The 21,549-nt window shown below is 45.1% G+C and overlaps 1 protein-coding gene across 1 annotated transcript in view; it reads left to right on the top strand.

Moving 5' to 3' along the window:
* The window catches only part of rin2a (Ras and Rab interactor 2a), a 44,830-nt gene extending 25,766 nt beyond the window's left edge, over positions 1 to 19,064 (top strand). The window contains exons 8-12 of the mRNA XM_070915954.1: positions 6,948 to 8,594; positions 16,131 to 16,439; positions 16,558 to 16,689; positions 16,827 to 16,990; positions 17,592 to 19,064. Coding sequence (XP_070772055.1) covers positions 6,948 to 8,594; positions 16,131 to 16,439; positions 16,558 to 16,689; positions 16,827 to 16,990; positions 17,592 to 18,068 — 2,729 coding nt within the window. The 3' untranslated portion in view covers positions 18,069 to 19,064. The remainder of the gene's footprint in view (positions 1 to 6,947; positions 8,595 to 16,130; positions 16,440 to 16,557; positions 16,690 to 16,826; positions 16,991 to 17,591) is intronic.
* The last annotated feature ends 2,485 nt before the right edge of the window (positions 19,065 to 21,549 follow it).

The following is a 21,549-nucleotide window of genomic DNA, read 5'->3' as shown; positions in this document are numbered from 1 at the left end:
AAATACAATAAATATGCTTCAATCAGCATGATTCTTCATGCTGAGAGCGATTCCTTTTTTTTTTCATCTGGAAAGAATTACCACAAAATTGGCCGATAGCATTCACAAATTTGCAAAATAACACTTGTTATGTTAATAAATGGGGGCTCGTCCGAGATAGAACGTCCATGGTATGAGGTAAATGTGTGTTTGGGCCTCTGTTTGAGTGTAGTAGTCATCTTTTTGGTTAGATCATGTGTAATTGCTGCTGCTTGTTTAGTTGGTGCTCGACTGGGTAACTGCTTCAGCTGCTTGGAGTTTTGGTGTTGAGCACCCTGACTACGTAGCCACTGCGTAGGGCAGTGGAAGAGCTTGCCACTTTGTTGTTTAGCCTTTCTTATTTTTGGTGGTTCAGCGTTTAAAGTCGCTTCGAGCTTGGCAAGCCACTGAAGACTTGCTAGGTTAGTTAGCCACCTTGGTAGCCAGGTAGGGGTCGGGGTGTCCCTCTACAGCTTGTTTCTCTAGTCTTGCCACTGTGCACAGCAACTTGGTTATGATCTTTTTGCACGAGATGATCTACTTTTTGGTTGATAAATGGCAAGTGGTTTGACTTATATAGCGCTTTTCAACCTTCACGGTTCCCAAACACTATTTGTTAAGTTGTAAAAATATAGTGTAGTACAGGGGTATTCAACTAAAATTCAAAGAGGTCCAGTTAGAGAAAGTGTCCTCAAGCAAAGGTCCGGAACATCATAATGTCTAACGTCTAATGTCTGGCGTTGTGATTTAGTGTGATATAAATTGAAGTAGCCTAGTAGTTGTATCAACGTCTGCCTGTCATCAACAACTGACTGTCAAATCAAATAAAGAAAGTACAATTCAAAAACATTTATTGTCACTTAACATTGAACTCTACAGATATATAATACTGTAGATATGTATAATGTTCTTCTGTCATTAAGTAAAAGGGCTACTTTATTTTGTCACAAAGCTCTTCTTTTTGTTTTCCCTCAAGTAAGGTTTCAGCTACTGCACTCATGCACTCCTTGACAACCCCTCCATCAGTAAATGTTTTTTTGTGTTGACCCAAAATCCAAGCAACTCTGAGGGAACACTCATTAGCACGTTGTTGGGCAGTGAATGAATGGGTCGGGATCCTGGTGGATTGGTCATGTCATATAAGACTGCTTATTTTCTGTGACCTCAGTTCAGACTTGAGTGGGTACGTTTGGTCACATCACCACTTTTAATGAACGCCATGGTCTCTGAGCATATGAGACGCACTGGTTTTGTGCTCTCAGTGGGAAGAATAAACATGAATGAGTCTGTCCATTCCGGGTTGAAAGCTCTGTTTTCGCTGTCCACTTTTCTCTTCTTAGCGCCATGTGCAGTTATTTTTCTCTGTTGTCTCTTACTCGCCTCTCCGTCTTCTCTCCCTGTATCGTTAACTCTTCTTATCATCTGTCACTCGCCTCTCACCTCTCTCGTTTGTCCGTATTCAGAGTCGCAATGTTCCTCGCCTGGAATGCACAGATTTGATTGGCTGAGTAGCGTCACGTGGGCTGGCTTTACTGGTGAGTTTCCTGAGCTGCTGAACCAGTGCCGTAAAGACAAGAAAAGCTTTGCCGGTTAAAATAGAAGCACCCCGTCAAAATTTAAAATCCCATAATAATTTATTGATTATAGGTCCGGGTCCGTATAGGAAGGCGTCTGGGTCCAGACTCAAACCGCGGTCCGCCTGTTAGTGACCTATGGTGTAGTAGCTCAGGCATGTTGAAATCACTAGAGAGGAGTCTCTAGTCTATAGTAGGTCATGTGTGCAGAGTGGTAGTATCACTGTGTCATGTTTATTATAAATCTTCCTTATTGCATCAACAGACACACTTCTCCAATCAGTGTGAAGCAATTAGTGGTAATATTGCATCTTTTTTTTTTTTTTTTGCAGCCGAACTGGTTTGTGCACTTCCCTCAGCCTGTTGCAGATTCAGAGAAGCAGGGAGGGTGTCATCCATCCCACATCTGTTGTGCGTAAAAAAAAAAATGTAGTTTTGTTTTTTCCCCCCGAGGCGTGACACTCGTAATTCCCATCCCAACACCCCTCCCCCACCCCCACCCCTGCTTGAAGGATTAACTGGCATGCCAGTGCTAAATGACTCACCCCCAGGGACAAAAGCCCCTTCCAGGCTCCACATCAGTGCTGCGCGGCTGGGCATGGACTCGGGCGAGAGCTGGGCGACTCTGGAGCTTGTCCTCCCTCCCAGCTGTGGGAGGCCTCACCACAACAGCTTTGGACACTTTCATTCATGTACTCTGACACGTGGAAATGAAGACTGTGTCATTTAATTTATGTGTTTTATTTCTTAAAAGAGCAGGCATTATTTTTTGGCTCATACCTGCTTCCTCTAACTTTAGCAGAATATACTATATACGTCTGTATTTAACTTAGCTGAGGCACAAGTAGTGGTTTAAAAGTGTGTAGGTGTTGTTGGACTTATTTTCCAAACCACTTCCCTTTTGCATATCTCACTCATGAGTGACCTTTCTGTCCATTCAGCCTCTGCTGCTGTGACTCAACTCTGAGCTATCATGTGTACTCTGGGCTGACTACTTCCAATGCCCCTCGGCCTGACCGCCTCCTTACTCTTAAAGAATTCGGCATGACACAATGACTGGATGACACCCTCCATTTTTAACGCTGCCTCAAATGATCTACAGACGTACATTTCCTCTCTCTCTCTCTCTCTCTCTCTCGCTCTCTCTCTTCATTCATAAAAGGGATCCTGTTTATTGAGGTGACACAATGATGGGTGTTGTGTCCGTGAAGGTAATTGAGCAAGGGTGAACAGTTGATCTAAAAGGCAATTCTGACGTACATGCGGGCAACGTTTGTGGCTGGGAAACGTGAGAAAAGAGCACCGTTGACTCTTGACGTCTTCACAGTGTCATATTACCTGTTATATGGCTCCCACCTGTAATGAGAGTTTGGTTAAGGCAACAGTCAGTCGTATTTTGTGATGCCTTGTTTGAAGGCACTTCTGTTGATTAATAAGTTATCAAGTTGAAGTATGAGAGACCAGCCAATATTTCTTCGCTGGAATACTACCAAGCCTCAGGTTTACTGTTTATCGGTTTGTCGTAATTTGATAAAATTTAAATTTTAGGTATTAAAAACTGGACTGTGACAGCCCACTATACGGGCCCTTACCATTTCACTTATTGGTGCTTTGGCGGTGTATTTTACATATTTGCAACCAAATTACCGCAAACGATTTGCCACACAGACAACTCGGGTCCTTCAGGGTCCTTCATAAAGGCTCCCCTTGAAGCTTGGTTGATTAGTTGCTGTATTTTGACCGAACCGTGCAAGTAGCTCAAATTGCATTTAGTTAATTGCATTGCATTTCTAGTTGTTTTTGCTAGTTTGGCATTTCTTTTCTAAAGCTACATCATCTGTGTAGCACGAATTAAGCAGCATGATGAAGAAAAGACAATGCAGAGAAGAATCGCAGCAGAGCTTAACTGTCAATCTGAACGATAGATGGAACTTTTCTTGAGGCATTTATTCCTGTGGTCTGAGCTGCCAAACTTCAAATGGCTGGAATCAACATCATGAAGGCCAAGATGCAGTTGAAATCTCCAGAAAAAAGTGGACCTTGAATCAAGATTATTTGTCAAACTACCATGTCCAAGGTCGACTTCTTACCTCTTCTGTATTTATTTAGTGGGACAAATACATCAAATAAATAAAATACGTTGACTTCTGGTGACTAGTCGACTGTTAGGATATTTATGGCATCGTTGTCCGTGAAATTGGTGTTACCCATCTGCCAAACTGCATGCACACTGTCTCATATTTAGCAACTTGTCCGTGCTTTTCAATCAAATGTTTTGATGTGCTTATGTGTCTTGTCAGCAGAAAGGTGGTGGTTGACGAGTAGGTTAAAAGATTGAGTGATTGCCTCGGGCCTGTGAGCGAGGGGTCGATAAGATCTGCTTTACTTTGCTCTGCTGCAGGTGTGCCTTATCTCCTGGAAGTCCAACGCTCCTGTGGTTTGCAAAATCTAATATAAACAGACATTCACGAAGATAATCCACCGTTTTAACAACACGTAGTCGAGTATTTTCCTAATACCTTTACGTAGCCACGCTGGTGGTCAGTGTGAAGAAAATTAAACTTGTCCCCGCACGTCTCTTTGTTTTATAGTCATGTTTACCAATCGGCAGAGTAAAACTGACAGACTCAGCCACATATCAGTTGAGATGATTTACCTTTTCTTATTTTGCGACCCTTTGAGATAACACTTGTTGCCTTTGTATTACTCAGCTCAAGTGTTGGAGCTCCGTAAAAGGCAGTCAAATACTACATGAGCCCAGTCAGTAATTAGGTCTCTGTCTCTCTACAAGTCACCCCCCCCCCCCCCCCCCCTCCCGAGTTACTCTTGACTTTCCCATTTCTTACGTCAACCACGCCAAACCACATTCCACTCTGCTCTCAATTCCAGGTGTACAGTGTGTGTGTGTGTGTGTGTGTGTGTGTGTGTGTGGACACAGTACAGCAGCGCTTTGCTGTGCTTTGCATATACTTGTGTGAACATGCCTGTACGTATCAAAATAATTCCACAAAATTAGAAGTGTCAAGAAAAGGTCATCAAAACTTTATCTCATGAGATTACACTATAGTATAGACCATCAGAGCATGTAAAAAAGGAGGAGATATTAATAGAAGAGAGAATAAACGAGTAGTGTGGGAAATAGGAAAAACTTTAGTCTCGATTTGTCAGGAAGAGAGAGAGAGAACAACAGACAGAGAAACAGACCACGCAACTTCAACTGAAAGGGAGGGAGGCGGGAATACTGCGCTAACAGCCCGCCCACACACACACACACACACACACACACACACACATTGACATGAGTGAGTCATAACACAGAGTCGAGCGTGAGTGAGCCAGTCGAGTTTCAGCCCGTGCAGACGCAGCAGTGTGTCTCCTGCAGCACCGTCAGAACTGTACGGAGAAGTTCGACTGAGTTTGAGATCAGCAGCTGGCCTGCGCGTCGCTCAGCTTGCGGGATCACAGTGAGTATTGTCGCCCTCTCTTTCCTGCTCTGCGGCTGTGCGAGGGAGCCGCTCTGTGACTGGTACGAGAGTTCTATTGTTCCCGGTGGTGTGTGTCTTGTCTCGTTGTTTGCTCGGTCCGGCACGGCTTGGATTCTAAAGGTTCAACAAACTGTCATTGCAGTCATTTTCCTCTCTCTCTCTCTCGCTTGCTGAGGCAGAGCCTCTCGGACTGAAAAAGTAAACAGCAGTGATTTTGCACTGAGCGGCATTTAGAGGCTCTCTTGAGGCTGGTTGTAATTACAGGACTTGCATTGACTCATTGAGAGTGGATGAGTGGACAAAATTGGCATAAGATAATCATTTTTCAGCATGTTTTCCTTGCTGCCGCTCACTGTGGCATAGCACAGTTTGCTTTGAGTCTATACAATTGTCTGCTACCAAAGGAACAGCAGGAGACAATTAGCTGACAGTTTCATTGTTAGGCTTAAATTGGCACACAAAACATGGCTCAATATGCACCATATTTTTTGGAGAGTAAAACCATAAAGTTTCTTTCCACTTACTTTGAAAACGCAGCACCTTTTAGGCTATGATTATTGCTTTTGCATATGCTCAGTAAGTAATCTGATACACACAAAGCTGTCAGTATTGTTCCAACTCCATTCCAAAACTGCGTATGTGATGGAAAAATGTTTTCATGGCATTTGCTATTGCTTTGGCCTAGTCTGAATCTGCAGCAAGCGGCTGCTCGAACACTGTGGGCAGAAGCATTGGCACCTCAGTCTGTTTTAAACTGCCTCCGGTAATCGACATAGCTAGGTGATGCAATCACAAATGGGTTAGCATGTTCAGTGAGGCTATTTTCAGACAAATCTTTGTCAACAATGGTGACACTATTTTGGGCTGATTACACCCACACCAAACAAGGGGGAGTAATGTGCTAGGAAACCTTAAGGGTTCCAAACAGGGGATTTATTGTCCAAATGATGCTACGAGCTGGGCTCATTAGCATAGTTTTGGTAACTGTCAACAACTAATAGAGTGTCAAAGCCTTCCGGTTGGAACACGTTTTAAGTTATGTTCTCGCATGCCCTGACATAGACTGTAATTACAGTGTATTAGACTTATAAGACTATAATTATTCAATTCATGGGGTTCACCAAACCAAAAGAACATGTGTAACAAACTGAATGTGTTATGCAGTGCAGTTTATGATGAATATACTGTTAGACCTCCAATTGTTGGCCCTCAATAGTGATGAAAATGCTTTGGTGTTTGATAAAAGGGGACTTCACAGACTTCATAGAGTACTACTACATATGTGGAAAAAAGTTGTATTATTATTATTTTACAACAAGTCATGTCACTCGAGTCGTTTTTAAAAATCTAGGGGCGTGGAAGTGAGTTTGCCAGACCTCTGTAGCCCACTCCTCATCTCTGCTTGAGGCTAGCGGCCCGGCGCTACATTAGCTGCTACTAGCGCAATAGTCCTGAATCTCTGACCAAACTGATGGGTCGAGTTGCCTTGTGGGTAATGCAGGCACCAGGTGTTGACAAAGGAAGAAGAATGTGTGGAATAACAACGATGATATCGCTGGTTCCGCTGCTTCCTCTTTATCCTTTTGTTTTTAAACTGTCCATCGTGAGTCCAACAATGTTATAGGAATGTAATGCTAAATCGGTGGAGTACTCTTTTAATTATTTTGTCTGAAAGCTGGTGAAAAGGCAGCTACCGATTATGAGGTCCAGGTTTGGCCAAGCTAATGTTGGCTTCAATCCACATACTACTATGTTATGCGGATCGTGGTATTGCTATCCCCACGGATGAGACATATATTGCCACTTGCATGTTGTACCACACCCTGCCCGCTTAATATAGGTCAAATATTTCTCTCACTGTCTCACACAGGCTTCTGGGATGCTCAGTTGTGCCACAGGGGGAAGGACTCAGTCTCCTTGGCAGGAATATCTGCTCCCGACAGACCACCTCCCCCTGCCCAGAGACCAGACTCCTTGGCAACCACCCCGGGGCGCCCACGGCTTCGAACTCGCACCCCATCTGAGCTTGAGTGTTGCCAGTCCAACGGAGCACTTTGTTTCATCAACCCCCTCTTCATAAAGGTTCATCAACCAGATGGCGACAACAGCACCACTTCAAATCCTTCTGGGACAGCAAAGCAAGGCCTGAGGGAGGAACCCATTAGCAATAGCCTAGAAACCAACAACAAGGACACTCAACACTCTTGCAGAGACAGTCCTCAGGTCTGTAGCGCTGATTGCAGTGACAGCAGCCAGTCCGGTCAAAGCAACCTGCAGAGCCTTGACAGAAACACAGAGCTACAGGACGATAACAGTGAAACCAGCAGCAGCAATCAGAAGCTTAGTGCTGCAGACAGTGCGTCACGGTCCCCACCTCCCCGTCCACCCCCACCTCGCTTTGCGCCGCAGCGCTCAGCCCCTCCTCTCCGACAGCGCAGTATGCCAGAGAAGATCTCCTGGATCAATGTCCCCAAGGAGAAGGTGGAGGAGAGAGAGAGGGGCAGCAGCCTCCTTTCCCGTCTGGGCTCCTCACTAAGCATTAGCCCCTCCTCCTCCCCTCCCAAGAGACTCAGCATCAGCTCCCCCATATCCATCCCCCGGCCCTCCCTGCCCATCTCTCTATCATCTCTCTCTTCCTCTCCACGTCGGGCCAAGCCCTCACCATCGTCCAGCCAGGAAGATGCCCAGTGCCACTTGGCGCTGGAGGAGCAGACTATTGAGAAAGCCCTCATTAGGGCCAAACTGTCTCAGCGTAATGCTACCAGAACCCCCGCCCAGGACTCCAGCAGTCCTTCAGACCCTTCACTGATGGCGACAAACAAGCGGGCAGAGGTAGCAGGAGGAGAGGAAGAAGCAGGCGAGGAATGCAGTGGCGGCGGCCAGAGGCTGAGTGACATGAGCCTTTCCACAGATTCCTCAGACTCTCTGGATTTCTCTCAGTCCTCAGTCTTCTTCCTTCCTCCTCTGCATGACCCCAGCCCCCCCACTGTGGCAGACTTTAACACCCACCTCCCCCTCTCCCTCCCACCATCCCACCTGCCTTACTGCAGCATGGAGGATGACGAGGACGACGAGGACGATGAGGACGACGAGGAGCCTGACTATGGCGTCAGCCTTGAGAGCGACCAGGACCAAGACCAGGACCTGACCATGGTGCCACCAGGCCACCGCACAAAGCGTCGCCCCAGTGCCAGCGCTTTGGTCCTGCAGAAGGCCCTGCGGGGGCACCTGCGCAAGATGAGTGGCGTTTTCAACTCGCTGCTAACGCCCGAGAAGAGGGCGATCCGCAGGGTGGTGGAGTTGTCCAGGGACAAAGGCTCGTACTTCGGCTGCCTGGTGCAGGACTACCTGAGCTACATGGGTGAGGGTGCGGGCACCCAGGCTTGGCAGGGCTACGCCTCCGGACTGGAGCTGCTGCAGACCCTCCGCCAGTTTATCACTCAGATGAAGAGCTACCTGCAGCAGAGCTCCGAGCTGGAGCCGCCGATTGAGAGCCTCATTCCTGAAGACCAGATCGGTGAGTACTAAAAGAAATAGTTTACTCTGGCTCTTAGCTCTGCTTTTTCACCTTTACCAGACCAGCAATGGCTTGTGCACTGCAAATATTAACTATTACCTCACTCTGGAAACAATGTCAGCTTAATGCTTTAATTATAGTAATTGTGGGTGTATGTCGTGGGCCTAAAACTGTTAGATTACTGCTGACATGCTGGGACTGCTCGATTGCAACATTTCTACAGTTTAAGCATTATGACCTTGTGTTTGGAGTCGTTTCTGTGTGTGTTTGCAAATAATCTAGTTTTATTTTTGGTTACTGTGAATGAGTAATGTATTTATGGGGAAATCTTATTCCTTATGGAAACACTATGTCACAGAAGGCACGTTTTAATGCAGACGCAGCAGTTTCACTTCGATATTTTAGCAGCCAGGTCATTGGAAAACGTGTCGTCACGTGTTTGCTGCTGGATGTGTGCACGTGTGTTTATGTGTATGTATATACTCATGGTGAAGCCATGGCCATCAGGCTAGCTTTAGTTAATTGTATGTTGGAAAGTCAGTATCCATTAGAAAAGCAAAGGACAGGTGAACACGGGGTAAAATCAGTCCTTTTGAAATGCAAATATCTTGTATTCCAATACTAATATTTGCATTACCCTGGTATTGCCCTTTATTCTATCCATCCTTTATTGCATCTTACAATACCATGACAGCAACATGAAAGGGGGAAACCAGACACAACCACGCACACCTGCCGGATGAGCGGTCTGAATCATTTAGGCCAAGACTCAGTGGCTGCATACGACCTTGGACAGAGTAACATGTAAACAAAGAGCACAAAGAGGGTTTTATCTCAAGAGGAAGGGGGCTGTTGAACCAACCTGTTTCTGCTAGCCCACGGTCAAATAGTTCACCAGAGGGCTATAATTATAAAGTCATGAACTGGGCGGAAAACTTTTATCAGTAGTCATCACATAACGTGATCTTGAACGCTGACATTTTGCGTTTTCAGGTTGGTTCGTCAGCCAGTTTCCCTGTGTTTGTCCCCGTTTCCTCCTCTGCCCTCACTTGCGCTGCCCAGGTGTTGTACATCTGATTCCACAATGAGGGGCACCTGGCCTGAGATGGAAGTACTTAAAAGGTCCTAGACCAGCATCAGAAGGAGAGAGGCTTCTGGCTTGCTGCCTCTCTGCCTGGGATTTTTGTGTGTGTGTCGTTTTGGTTGTCTTGATCCAGTGTTTTGGTTGCATATGTCTTTTGTATAATAAATCCCATGGCTTTGGTTGTTTTTAAAGGTGTCTCACTGTGGTTGATTTGGGTCGGTGGTGGAGTTTTTGTTAGTCCCATAGGGCCGCCCAAAGAGTGGGACGTAACAAATTGTTAGAATGAGATTTTTAGATGAGATTTTTTTTTTCTTTTTACTAATTTTGCATCTGTTACGTTATCTTCCTCAGACGTTCTTATTAAAGAGGCACTTCACGGTTGGGTCTTACATACGTTGCATTTGGAACTGCCCTCTGGGGAAAAAGTCTCACAGGAACTTGGCTTGGCTTGTTTCTGTTAAATCTTTCAAGTGAAGGGCTCTCTTTGACAAGTGTCCCGCAAAAAACTATTGAACGAGCTTCTTCTATTAGCTAGGAGATGCATTTTATTTCAATGGATTAAGCCCAGACCTCCAACTGTTAACCAATCTTCAAAGTTTTGCCGATGGAGCGCTTGAGCTCAGTTTTGAAGGGAAATAAGAGGGCTTTTTCTAAACTACCTCCCAGACGGCACGGCAGACCCAGTATGCAGGGGGGCGTTGTAATGTGGACTGGCCTCCCTCTTGAACCCCTGTGAATGCCTAATGCCCTCTCCTGGGTATTCTATTGCTCTGCCTTAGCTGTGTATTTCCTGATCCATGTGACATATCTAAGTTCTGAGATCACTATGAAATGTCCATGTTTTTCATCCTATATGGTCTGTGATTTGCCCCTACCAGTCCTAGCTGTCAGACACAAATATATTTGTGTGTTGCGTGTGGCGGTCTCCCCCTCTCGTGCCTGAGTTACTGAATGGCCTACTTTTCGCCGGGATGACACACTGCGGTTTTAGTTCTTGGAATGGTTGCATAATGTTTTGTTGTGGGAAGCTTCAGAGAATTGTTTTCTGCTCGACTCAAAGGCTGGCCAGCCCAGATGCATTCGGGGCGGCCGCCTGCCAAGTCGTACAATCTCTGTCTTACTCCAGCTCGTCATTTGAAACCAGCTCTCCAATCAGAGTGGGAGGATTTGCGGCAAGCCCCCTTCCACTTTCTGTCTCGCTCTGTCTTTCTCTGACACTGTTTTTGCATACATAGTGTTTCTTTTGCTGTCTTTTGCTCTCTCTCTCTGTATTTCCCTCCTTGCTTCAAAATAATGTGCCAGTATTTTGGTGCTTTCATGCAGCATTTAATGCATGGGGGGGAGCAAATTTAGAGCTGACATAGTAGCAAAGAAAACGTGTAACAAAATGCGTAACATAATTTTTCAGAGGAGACAATCACACAGTTTCAAATATGGACGATGCTGTTGTTGTTGTTGTTCCTGCCTAGCACTCACTCAGCAACCCAGCCATGTGTGTGTTTTGAGTCAGGATGTTCAGGAGGGGAGGGGTGAGGGGAGTGGTGGTGGGGGGTGGCAGAATAGAGTTCCTTGTATTCCACTCATCCCACACTGCGAGGCTCCCCTCCAGCAGACACAGCCAGAGGCAACTTGACATGAAGCTCTGTTTGTGTGGCGCGTCACACAGTGTTCATGTGTTTTTATAATAACATCAACAGCTGGATAAGACCCGGGGCTCTGCTGTATTTGCGTTGGAGGGTCTCGGATATTAGCTCGGATCCAAAAGCTTTCCTTCTCACCACCCAGAAAAACTCATTGGCATAAGAGAGCTTAGTGCAGTTGAGGCCTGTCCTTAATTATTATTGGCTTAATTACCGTGACTGGTATTTCTATCTTTCGAAAGATACCAACTAGATCTTTGTCCTGTAGCTGGAGCCAGCAGCCCGGCACACTTAAGAGGTGCTGAGGTTTGGTGGATTTTGTTCCTTTTGGGACAGAGCCAAGCTAAGCTAAGCTAGCAGGCCACAAGTCGAAGTGAGCAAGACACTGAACCCTAAGTTGCTCCCGATGGAGGCCAGCACCTTGCATGGCACCTCGGTCTCGGTTGAAAAGCGCTAATAAGTCCAAGTCCATCTAACTCTCAACAAGAACGTGAACAAGTGTACTCGATTTCATCCCTTGAACCTACTCCGATCCATCTAGAAGGCTAAATGCTGAGAGTAAACCATTTCTTTGGACCTCTCAACACTGGTCCCTCTACCTGCTTGTTTGGACGACCCAGGGTTAGGTACGACGGCTATTTTAAGGCGTTTATCATCGAAGCAGGAAGTATGCAATCTATGTATCAGGAGAGCTCCTTGGTTCAGTGACAGGACAGATGGACACACCTCGCGTCCTGATTACACCAGGCTATTTTTACTACAAGGACACACAGTCTAATGGTCTACATGTCTTTGCCTTTCTGTGTGTGTGTGTGTGTGTGTGTGTGTGTGTGTGTGAGTGTGTGGTTCTATTTGCCTAAAGTTTTCCCCTGAAAAATGTATCACAGTGACGTGGAGATAGTACTATATAGCTCATAAAGCTTTTACATTACAAAACATGCCACAGCAGTGAAAATGAAAAGGTTTTAATGTTGAAATTCCCTTGTACAATTGTCAAGGACAAGGTGAGAAGAGGACCGAGAGGATGTTTGGCGAGAGGATGTTTATATCAAGCGGGAAGAGGCCCTGCTTCGTGGCAAGAAATGCGTGCGTTTTTCTGTCCGACTGCTTTGTTTTGGCTGTCCTTGACTGATAAGTTGACTGCCTCTGTTTTTCTGCCATTTGCCTGTGAAACAACACAATTGAGACTCGGACTAAAAGGCGGAGTTTTTAAGCTAGGTGCATGAATTCAACTTTGAAGCCAGGACAGGACCCAGAAGTGCAGAGTGGTCAGCAGTTCACTCTTGGCCGTTCCTCTGAAGAAAACCCACTCGCACTCTTCCGAGCCTGTAAGATGCACAAGTTTACTTTGAGATCTGGACTTATCTCCCCTTTTTAGAAGTACATGAACAGAGCCCTTGACTTTATGCCCGGAGTGAGGAATGTTGGCACTGCGTTCCCTGCTTTTAATCACTTCAACAGACCTGTGGGGAGTCCAGTGATTAGTGAGCTCCTGGAGAAGTATTTGGGAATAAAGAAAATGCTAGAAATAACAGGCAAAATTCGAAAAAAGGAAAAACAAAGACTAGTTCCGACCATCATTCAGACCCCTCGCTGCATACTAGGGCTTCAACTAATGGTTATTTTCTCAATTTAATCATTTTGTCTGTAAAATGTCTGTAAATACGTGAAAAAAAAAGAAGCCATTTTATAAATCTATTCAATCGAATATAATTGGCTGATTAGTTCACAGCACGACAGTTACAGCTCTAGTACTGTCTTAACAAAAGGGTGACACAAGAGAAGTCGAAGAAAAAGCTTTGTTACAGAGAATCTTTATCTTTTTGTATTCCTTTTTCTAATTCTTATTAGTCTTTTAGCACAGCCTGAGAGAAGTGACGAATAAACCTTTGGAATCCTTAAACAGAAGGAGTTCTACAAATGGCTAATTGTGAAGAAAGGAAAAATTTGACCTTTTGAAATGCAATGAGGAAGTGGTTTCAGGCGGTAATGGTTGCCACGCACTTGTACATGTACCGAGACTTACATTTGGTTTTTCCTTGTACCTCTTGTGCCGGAAATCATGGCCCAAAATACTTGCCCTGGTACATAGTTTTTTATCTTTGTGAAAGTGGAGGAAATGTTTGATCAGAAGACTCCTGGCCCGAGCCACGGCGAGTTTCTGTAACACCTCCGGGAAGTCACGGGGAACGTGAGGTGATATAACGATGTCGGTTTCATCCCAAATAACCTGAGATCATCATCATCTCACCCTGGAATACTAAAATTTAGCCAACTAAATCCACTCTTCACCCTAAATCCGTGCCAGTGCACAGTAAGCCGAGCAAAAACAACACCCATTGTGCTGATGATGCCAGTTCAACGTGCTGGGCGCCCTACTTACTGGCAGCTCTCAATCAGTATGCGTGGCTAAGGAATGAGGAAGTGAGACTGTGCTGGCGGCTTCACTTCCAGCTGAGGTGTCAGCAGGTAGCAGTGATGTGGGATGCGGAGAAACTTTCCATTAAGTCCACCTAGGGAGGTGGAAGTCAACATCCCATAATGACAGCACCGACACAGGCTGGTTTATGTGAGTGGCAGATGCTGTGCTGGAAAGTAAAAATCTGTGTCTTCAGATGTGCTCAGCCAAAAAAAAAAAAAAAAAAAAGCTGCTGACTTTACCCTTTTCGGGATAAACGTCAGCAACACACACACACACACACACACACACACACACACACACACACACACACACACACACACAGCACTCGCACATGGTCCTTATTCAGCAGTGCTGTGGTTTGGCCTCCCTCTCTGCATCCACCCTGTCTGTGTTATGATATCATGGTGTGTGTTAGTCAGACTGCACGAGCTGAGTTTGTAAACGCTGATGTTGACACTGTCACCGTGCGGATGCACCCCCCCCCCCCCCCCCCCCCCTCCACACACACTCTGCACTCTGGATTATTCTGCTCCAGCAACAACAACACCCTCAGCTGTCTCGGACTTTGATTTACACAGACGTTGAACGTAGCTTGGCGTTCACACATGGCGGCGCCACGATACGACCTCGACAGTCTCGATGGAGCTTGTGGGTCCTGACTGATTTCGCTTCGGCTCACATTGTCCACAGCAGGACTGATAAGGGACGAGAAGCTAACCTTGACATTGTTTGCTCTGAAATTAATCACCTCAAAATAGACTTGACGGTGGACAGATAGACAAACGGGCTACTGCATACTGACACATCAGCACACGTAAAGGACTATTTAAGGTCACCAATTAGCCTAACGTGCACGTCGTCAGAGTCAGAGTGAACTATGGACCTCTCCACAGGGCCGTTATCTGAGGGTTGTATTTAGTCATCCTGCAGACGTCGAACAAGCGCAGGAGGGGCAGAGCACTTCTACTTCATGGGTGAAAATATCTATTGAATATCCGCAGTGTTAAAAGGAGTGGCGGATTGTACTAATAGAAACTGGCTAACTGAAATGTTTTCATCATAAGATGGGATATTTGTTGATGTGATGATCATGTGCTATGTACATCATATATCTTAGCTCTGTCTGTGTTTGTGTTGAAAAGCATCATGAAAATGTCATCACGAAAAGATTAATGGACTTCACTTATATGGCGCTCTTCAACCGCGACGGTTCCCAAAGCTTTACGGAGGTGGTCTCATTTACACACACACACACACACACACACACACACACACACTCACACACATTCACACACTGCCTCCCTGCTCTACCTCCCGTGCGACAGTGCACCACCATGCCACCGATTTAAAAAATAAATAAATAAAATAAAATAAATAAATAGATAAATAAATAAGGAACAAATTCCTCTCATACGAGGAGGAATTCAGCTCATTGCAACAGCCAATTGCATAGTTCTCCAGCATGTAGATAGGAGGGCATTTTGAAGTTTGCTGAGCCTGGTTTAATACAGAAATGAAATATGAAATAAATGTGTTGACGAACGAATTCAAGCGTGAACACGTAGCATGTAAACTAAAACAGGAACTCCACTGAGCTTGAGCTTTGAATGCCGTCTGATAACCGTCTACAACGTTCATCATTCATGACTAAATAAGCAACAATCCAGGTTAAAGTTCCTCAGTTATCACAGTCGAGCTTCAGGACTGTGTGGCCTGTATAGCCTGGCGACACAAGCAGACTTTCCACTACTGTCTTCACATTTTGTTCCAAATATTGCTAAATGTGGATTGGTGCATGGAAGTTCAAACCAGTGGAGATCGCTCAGACGAAACGGCACAAACACAAATGTCTCATGTGAAGCCACCAAAACTGTTGGTGCCAACTTTGGCAGAAAATGTGTTTATGAAGGGTCCTATCATATGAAATATGTTTTCAGGGCCTTTTAGTGTGTGTGTGCTCTGCTGCTTCCCTAGCCCCAGTTAATGCCTCTTGTGTATTACCCTAACATTTGAGTCACAAAGCTGAGAAAGGAATAGTACCCGGCAATATTGGAAAAACCCAGAAGGTCGTTTAACACCACTTCCTGCTCGTCTGAAGGTATTTCCAGACTCCAGAGACTCTTCCAAACATCTGGTTAAGTTAATACTCCCTCTAACTGATGTTGAAAATCTTCTTTATTGTGCTGCAAACTTCAGGGGAAAAAAAACTGATGCTCGGCTCTGGGACTGAAATGGTAATACAGGAGATGCACAAAAATGGTTGAGTTTGATTTGGCGTCAATAAAATATTGGTAATTTTTCAGAAAGCATGGACAGTGAAGTTTTGAGTTAGAAAAACAGTAAGTAAATCAATTTGTGCAAAAAGCCCACCTGCTTCCTTCTCTCCCCAGACCGAGTCCTGGAGAAGGCCTTGCACAAGTGCGTCCTGAAGCCCCTCAAGCCGGTGGTGAGCGTGGCCCTGCAGGAGTTCCAGGTGCGCAGCGGTGCCTGGCAAGAGCTGAAGGAGAACCTGTCATTGGCTAAGGCCCGGCAGCCGCAGGAAATGGGCGTGGCCGACACGCTGCCCCCGGACCCCGTGGCCATCGAGAAGATCAGGCACAAGTTCCACACCATGAGTAAACTGTACTCCCCAGAGAAGAAGGTCACCATGCTGCTGAGAGTCTGCAAACTCATCTATACTATCATGGAGGACAATTCAGGTAGATGCGACTGAATGTGTGAACGATTTTCACAATAACCCTCAGATCAATGGATAGAGTTTAAGATGATGAAACTGAAACTGTAGGATCTCACCGCCCTGGTCTGTCTGCCTCTCAGGTCGTCTGTACGGTGCTGATGACTTCCTGCCCATGCTGACCTATGTGTTGGCCCAGTGCGACATGCCCCGGCTGGACAATGAGATCCTTTACATGATGGAGCTGCTGGACCCCTCACTGCTCCATGGAGAAGGTATGTTTTGTTTAAACTGTAGAGCCTCCAGCATAAACTCCCCGCACTCTGATCAAGGTGCTGAGTTCCATTTGAATGATGCCTTTCTTTCTCTATACATATTGTTGACCTTCTGACCTCCGCGTGTTCACGTCCAGGTGGCTACTACCTGACCAGCGCCTATGGGGCTATGTCCCTGATCAGAAACTTCCAGGAGGAGCAGGCAGCCCGAGTGCTGAGCTCCGAAACCAGGGACACACTCCGCCAGTGGCACCGCCGGCGCACCACCCAGCGTTCTGCACCGTCCATTGATGACTTCCAGGTAAAAAGAAAAGAAAAAAACAACAGTAATGTTCACGTTGCTCATTCTCAAGATTACAACAAGTCTGGGGCACCTGGATTTTAGCATTTTTAAAGTTGTTGCATTTTAGCAATAGAGTTGATTTCAGTGATCCCGTTTAAAGCAGAGATTTCTCCAGCACCAAGCCAGTTCTGATAAGTTCCAGGAAGTAGACCTTCAACTCTACTTCAGATTGAAAACAAAAAGCCATAGTAGTCTTACCATTAAGGCTCCTACAGCAGACTTTGAAACATCCTGAAGAGCGTGTCCTGCTAAATCAGTATCACCACCATTTCCAGGGCTTCTTAACATTCACTGTCCTAAATTACAATTTACTTATGTATTCATCTTGTTTCAAGGACAAAGTCAAAAAGAAATGGGAGAATTGAAGAACTTTTTAAAGAACATTAAAACTAGTCACACACGATTAACGTGTAATTATGATTACGCATGATATGATTTGACTTAAATTGCGAGTTGAGCGTCACCTTAAGTACCACCCAGAAATAGTGTTCGGTTTGTGACAGAGTTAGGATGTTTGCCTAACTTTGTTTTTGTTTTGTTTTTTTTGACTGACCCTCAGAACTACCTGCGGGTGGCGCTGCAGGAGCTGGACAGCGGCTGTACGGCCAAGACCCTACAGGTCCGACCGTACGCCACCGTGGAGGAGGTGTGTCAGCTGTGCGCGCAGAAGTTCAAGGTGTCAGACCCTGAGAACTACGGCCTATTCCTGCTGATGGAGGGCAGCAGCCAGCAGCTGGCGCCGGACACCCACCCCCAGAAGATCAAGGCCGAGCTCCACAGCCGCTCGCAGGCCACTCCCTTCCACTTCGTCTTCCGCCGCTTGGCCAACGGCAACGCCTTGTCGCCGGCTCCCCTCGATCCCACACCCAACCTCAACGACTTCACCGTGGCCTCCGACCCCCAGGCCAACCTGAACGACCTCAGCGTTGACCTGCCGGCCCCCTCCCCCCCGCCCACTCTCGGCTTAGGCCTCAGTCCTACTCTGAGCCTCAGCCTGCCAACCAGCCACCTCAATGGCAACTCCATATCTATATGACTGTAGCAGGGGGCCGGCAGAAAGTTTGAACGGGGTCTTTGTCCCCCAGCTGCGACAGTGTTGCCCATTATCTCTAACAAACATGGTTCCATGGGACCTCAAAGGGCCAGGGTTCAACCGGGCAAAACACTGTGTCGTGCCAGTCTTTACAAAGCCTGACTTCTCCTTTTTGGACGACACGTCTGTCTCAGTCAACATCCCCTCGCTGGAAAGTTCTGTCTGACAGACACGGGTGAAAGAGGAAAAGAAGAAAGGAGGGAAGGAAGTGAGAGAGATGGAGTGTTTGTTTTTTTTTTTTGTTTTTTTTTACTTCCTTGGTTCTAGATTTGGCATCAAGTCTTTGCTGAACACAACTGTCAAAGTCTAAACACACAGTTAAGGTAGAGATATTGGGGGTCATGTAAAGTGTTATTAAAGACCACATTTACACACACAGTCCTGCCTTAATGCTGGTGCTTCAGGCGCTGCCTCAGGGTCAGCTGTTCTTGTTGTTACCTTTGGGGTACATGGAGGGAAATCAGATTCCAGATACATGTGAGATTAACCTTTGCTCAATCACTTTAAATATACAACAGCTAGTTTATTTGGGTGACAGGTGTGACTATGATTTACTCGTTACAGTTGCTGGTAAACTGTGTTATTGTGTTGTTTGTGTTTTGAAACTGTTAATCCTTCAGATCCTTGATGTGTTTTTGTTGGGTCTGGCGACACCCGGTGGCGACTAATGTACATAGCAATATCTCCAGAACATTTGTGGCCTTAAGTGGGGAGCTTTCACTGCAACAAAATTCATTAGAAGAAAAAAGAAGGGGAACACAGCTGTAACCTTAAGAAAACAGCTATATGATGTGTTTAAAATCATAAAGTCCTGTAGCAAGGGGACCCCCATTAGAAGATAATCCAGTTATATCAAATCTATGGTGTGACCACTGGCTTGTGGGTCAATGGTAATGCCAGTATTGTCAATGAACGTTAAAATGTGAACCATTGCCTATATATACAGTACATTGATTGGCTGTTGGGGGGGGGGGGGGGGGGGGCAACTAGTATGCAACTAGTATGCAACTACTTCTTCTTTTATCCCTCATTAAAAGAAAAAGAACTGTACAGAAAGAACCTCAACAAACCTCAGCATTAAAAGAGTACGGTAAAGGATCTTCCTTGTGAAAACCTGGCTCCTGCATTACCCACAATGCAAGTCAACCGCAAGCGGTTCGGTCCGGGATTTGGTTGCGTTACGCCAGTAGCAGGCAGCTCATGTAGCCTCTAGCCTCAAGCAGAAATGAGGAACCAGGTTTTTTTTTTCCCACTTGCAAACTTGAGGTGTTCAGCCCCTCAAGTCTTCAGGGACCTTTATCAGACTTCACACAGCTCCCTCTGGAGCCACAAAAGGCTTTTTACAACATTTTCCACACATGCAGTAGTACTCTGTTCACCTGTAAACACACTATGATGTGTGAAATTGGTGGCGTTCCCCTATAAGGATTTTGCAGAAGCAGAAATTTGAGGGAAAACTGCTGCATAATGTCAAAAAAAAAAAAATGCGATGATGCCAAGGAAAAAAGAAAGCCAAGATTTTGCCTTTTTTTCTTTGTGTACTTGGAATATCAGAGCCAAACAGTGCCTCCCGTTCTGTTTTTACGTGACATTGGAAGATAGTTGCCTGTAAAGCCCAACATCATCAACGAAAGGCATACTATGAAATATCGTATATGATAATCTTAAGGATTAACATTTTTAAATTTGTAAAATAATGCTCTTGCATGTAGTTTTGTTGTTAAAGTGTAATGTTAGAAACAGGCAGGTCTGCCAGTGTTTAGAAAATGTAACATTCATTTATGTATTTACTGATTATCCTGGTGATATGAAAGATACTGTACCATACTTGCTTGTTTTGAAGGGCATCTTTTCCATTCAGATCGACAACATGTGACAGAGGAACAGCTGTGGCTGGCTGCCATATTACAATTTCAACAAGTCTCCGTACTACTGACAAACGTTAAAGGTTTTTATGATGTGGTCAGCTATAGAAAGGACACGTGGGCTGGTCTGAGATCACACACGGTGAAAGACAAAGGTATGTGAGGATACAGTGGACAGGAGAGGGAACGTTGATGAGATGGGCCCGCCCTGCAATACAGTCTATGCCAGTATTGACTTTGGTACTTGAAATTTTTCTCGTGAATTTTAAAAGTTTCAGTGGTTGGAGAATGAAATGGATATGCTGTTTATTTCCTGAGTGTATTGAACCGTAACACTCCGTTCATTCCTGTTTTACATTGTCATGAGATGCGCATGCCTGAGGTTGCGGTTAGGAGGGAGAGAACTGAAAAGTGGTGCGGCTGAAGGAAACCTGAGAGCTTTTGGAGGCAGTTGAGTAGCGTCATCTGTATGTAACCTGTACATAGCTCACCACGTATATCTCTGGGGGCCCAAGAGTTTCGTAGTTTGAGTTGACACGCACCGCCTTGTTATTGGTGATCTAACATTCTTTGATTAAGCAAAATGAGTATTTATATGTCTCTGTGCGGGGATTTTTCACAGACGGCTTTTCCATGTCTAATATTCTTTATGGTGTCAAAATGTCATATGCATCCAGGAGACCTCTTCTGTTTTATTATTTGTCATTGAATGATATCATAAATATTCTTTTGCACTTAATAAATGTTGGAAATGCAACTACGTGCCTGGTGTCAAGTTTGTTTCAAAGAAACTTTATCAAGCCCTGTTGTACCAGTATTTCAACACTAGAGGGCGCTTACATCTCACATTTTCCAGTGCTACTTGTTTCATCTGGCCTCCCAGGTAATGACTTTGAAATAAAACCCACCTGACACAACACATAAGTACTATGATAAATAAAGTGTCTCATCAGCAAAAACATACGAGAACATATACATAGTATAGATAAGAATTACAACTACAATACTAAATACATTGGGAGCATCTTCTATATACAAAATTAAGCACTGAAAAACTAAAATGATATATTTTATATACAAACAAGCAGTATAAAGAAAAGTGGTATCACAAATAAGTGACAAAATTAGGAAGTTGAGACAATTACACTGTACATAAACTGTCTGCAGATAGCGCTGTTTGCAGGAAGGAATTATGAAAGCAAAAACAAAGTGTGTAAAGTGCCTTATAATGCAATGCAAGTAGTGCAGTGGGTTTTTCTGGAAGTTCAAGATCATTTCTATCACTCTGTTTCTTATTTTTGTTCATCTGTTCATTCACTGGACCTCATCATTTCCACTTTCTGAGGCTGTCCAAGCTGAAAGCCTTTCACTCACCTATCAGCAAGTGGATGCTGATCTTTAAAGGCCACTGCTCAACCTGTCAGTCATCTGCCATCTCCGTGGTCATTGAATGTATATCACCTCAACTCAAGGGCCATAGCCAGGACTTTAGAACGGTGGAGTTATTTACAGGGTTTGTACAAAGTTTGGAAAATGCTTTACTTTGAACCGTTTTAAAC

The sequence above is a fragment of the Enoplosus armatus genome, chromosome 12 (assembly GCF_043641665.1).
Source record: "Enoplosus armatus isolate fEnoArm2 chromosome 12, fEnoArm2.hap1, whole genome shotgun sequence".
Lineage (NCBI taxonomy): Eukaryota > Metazoa > Chordata > Actinopteri > Centrarchiformes > Enoplosidae > Enoplosus > Enoplosus armatus.
This window is presented reverse-complemented; position numbering and strand designations above follow the sequence as displayed.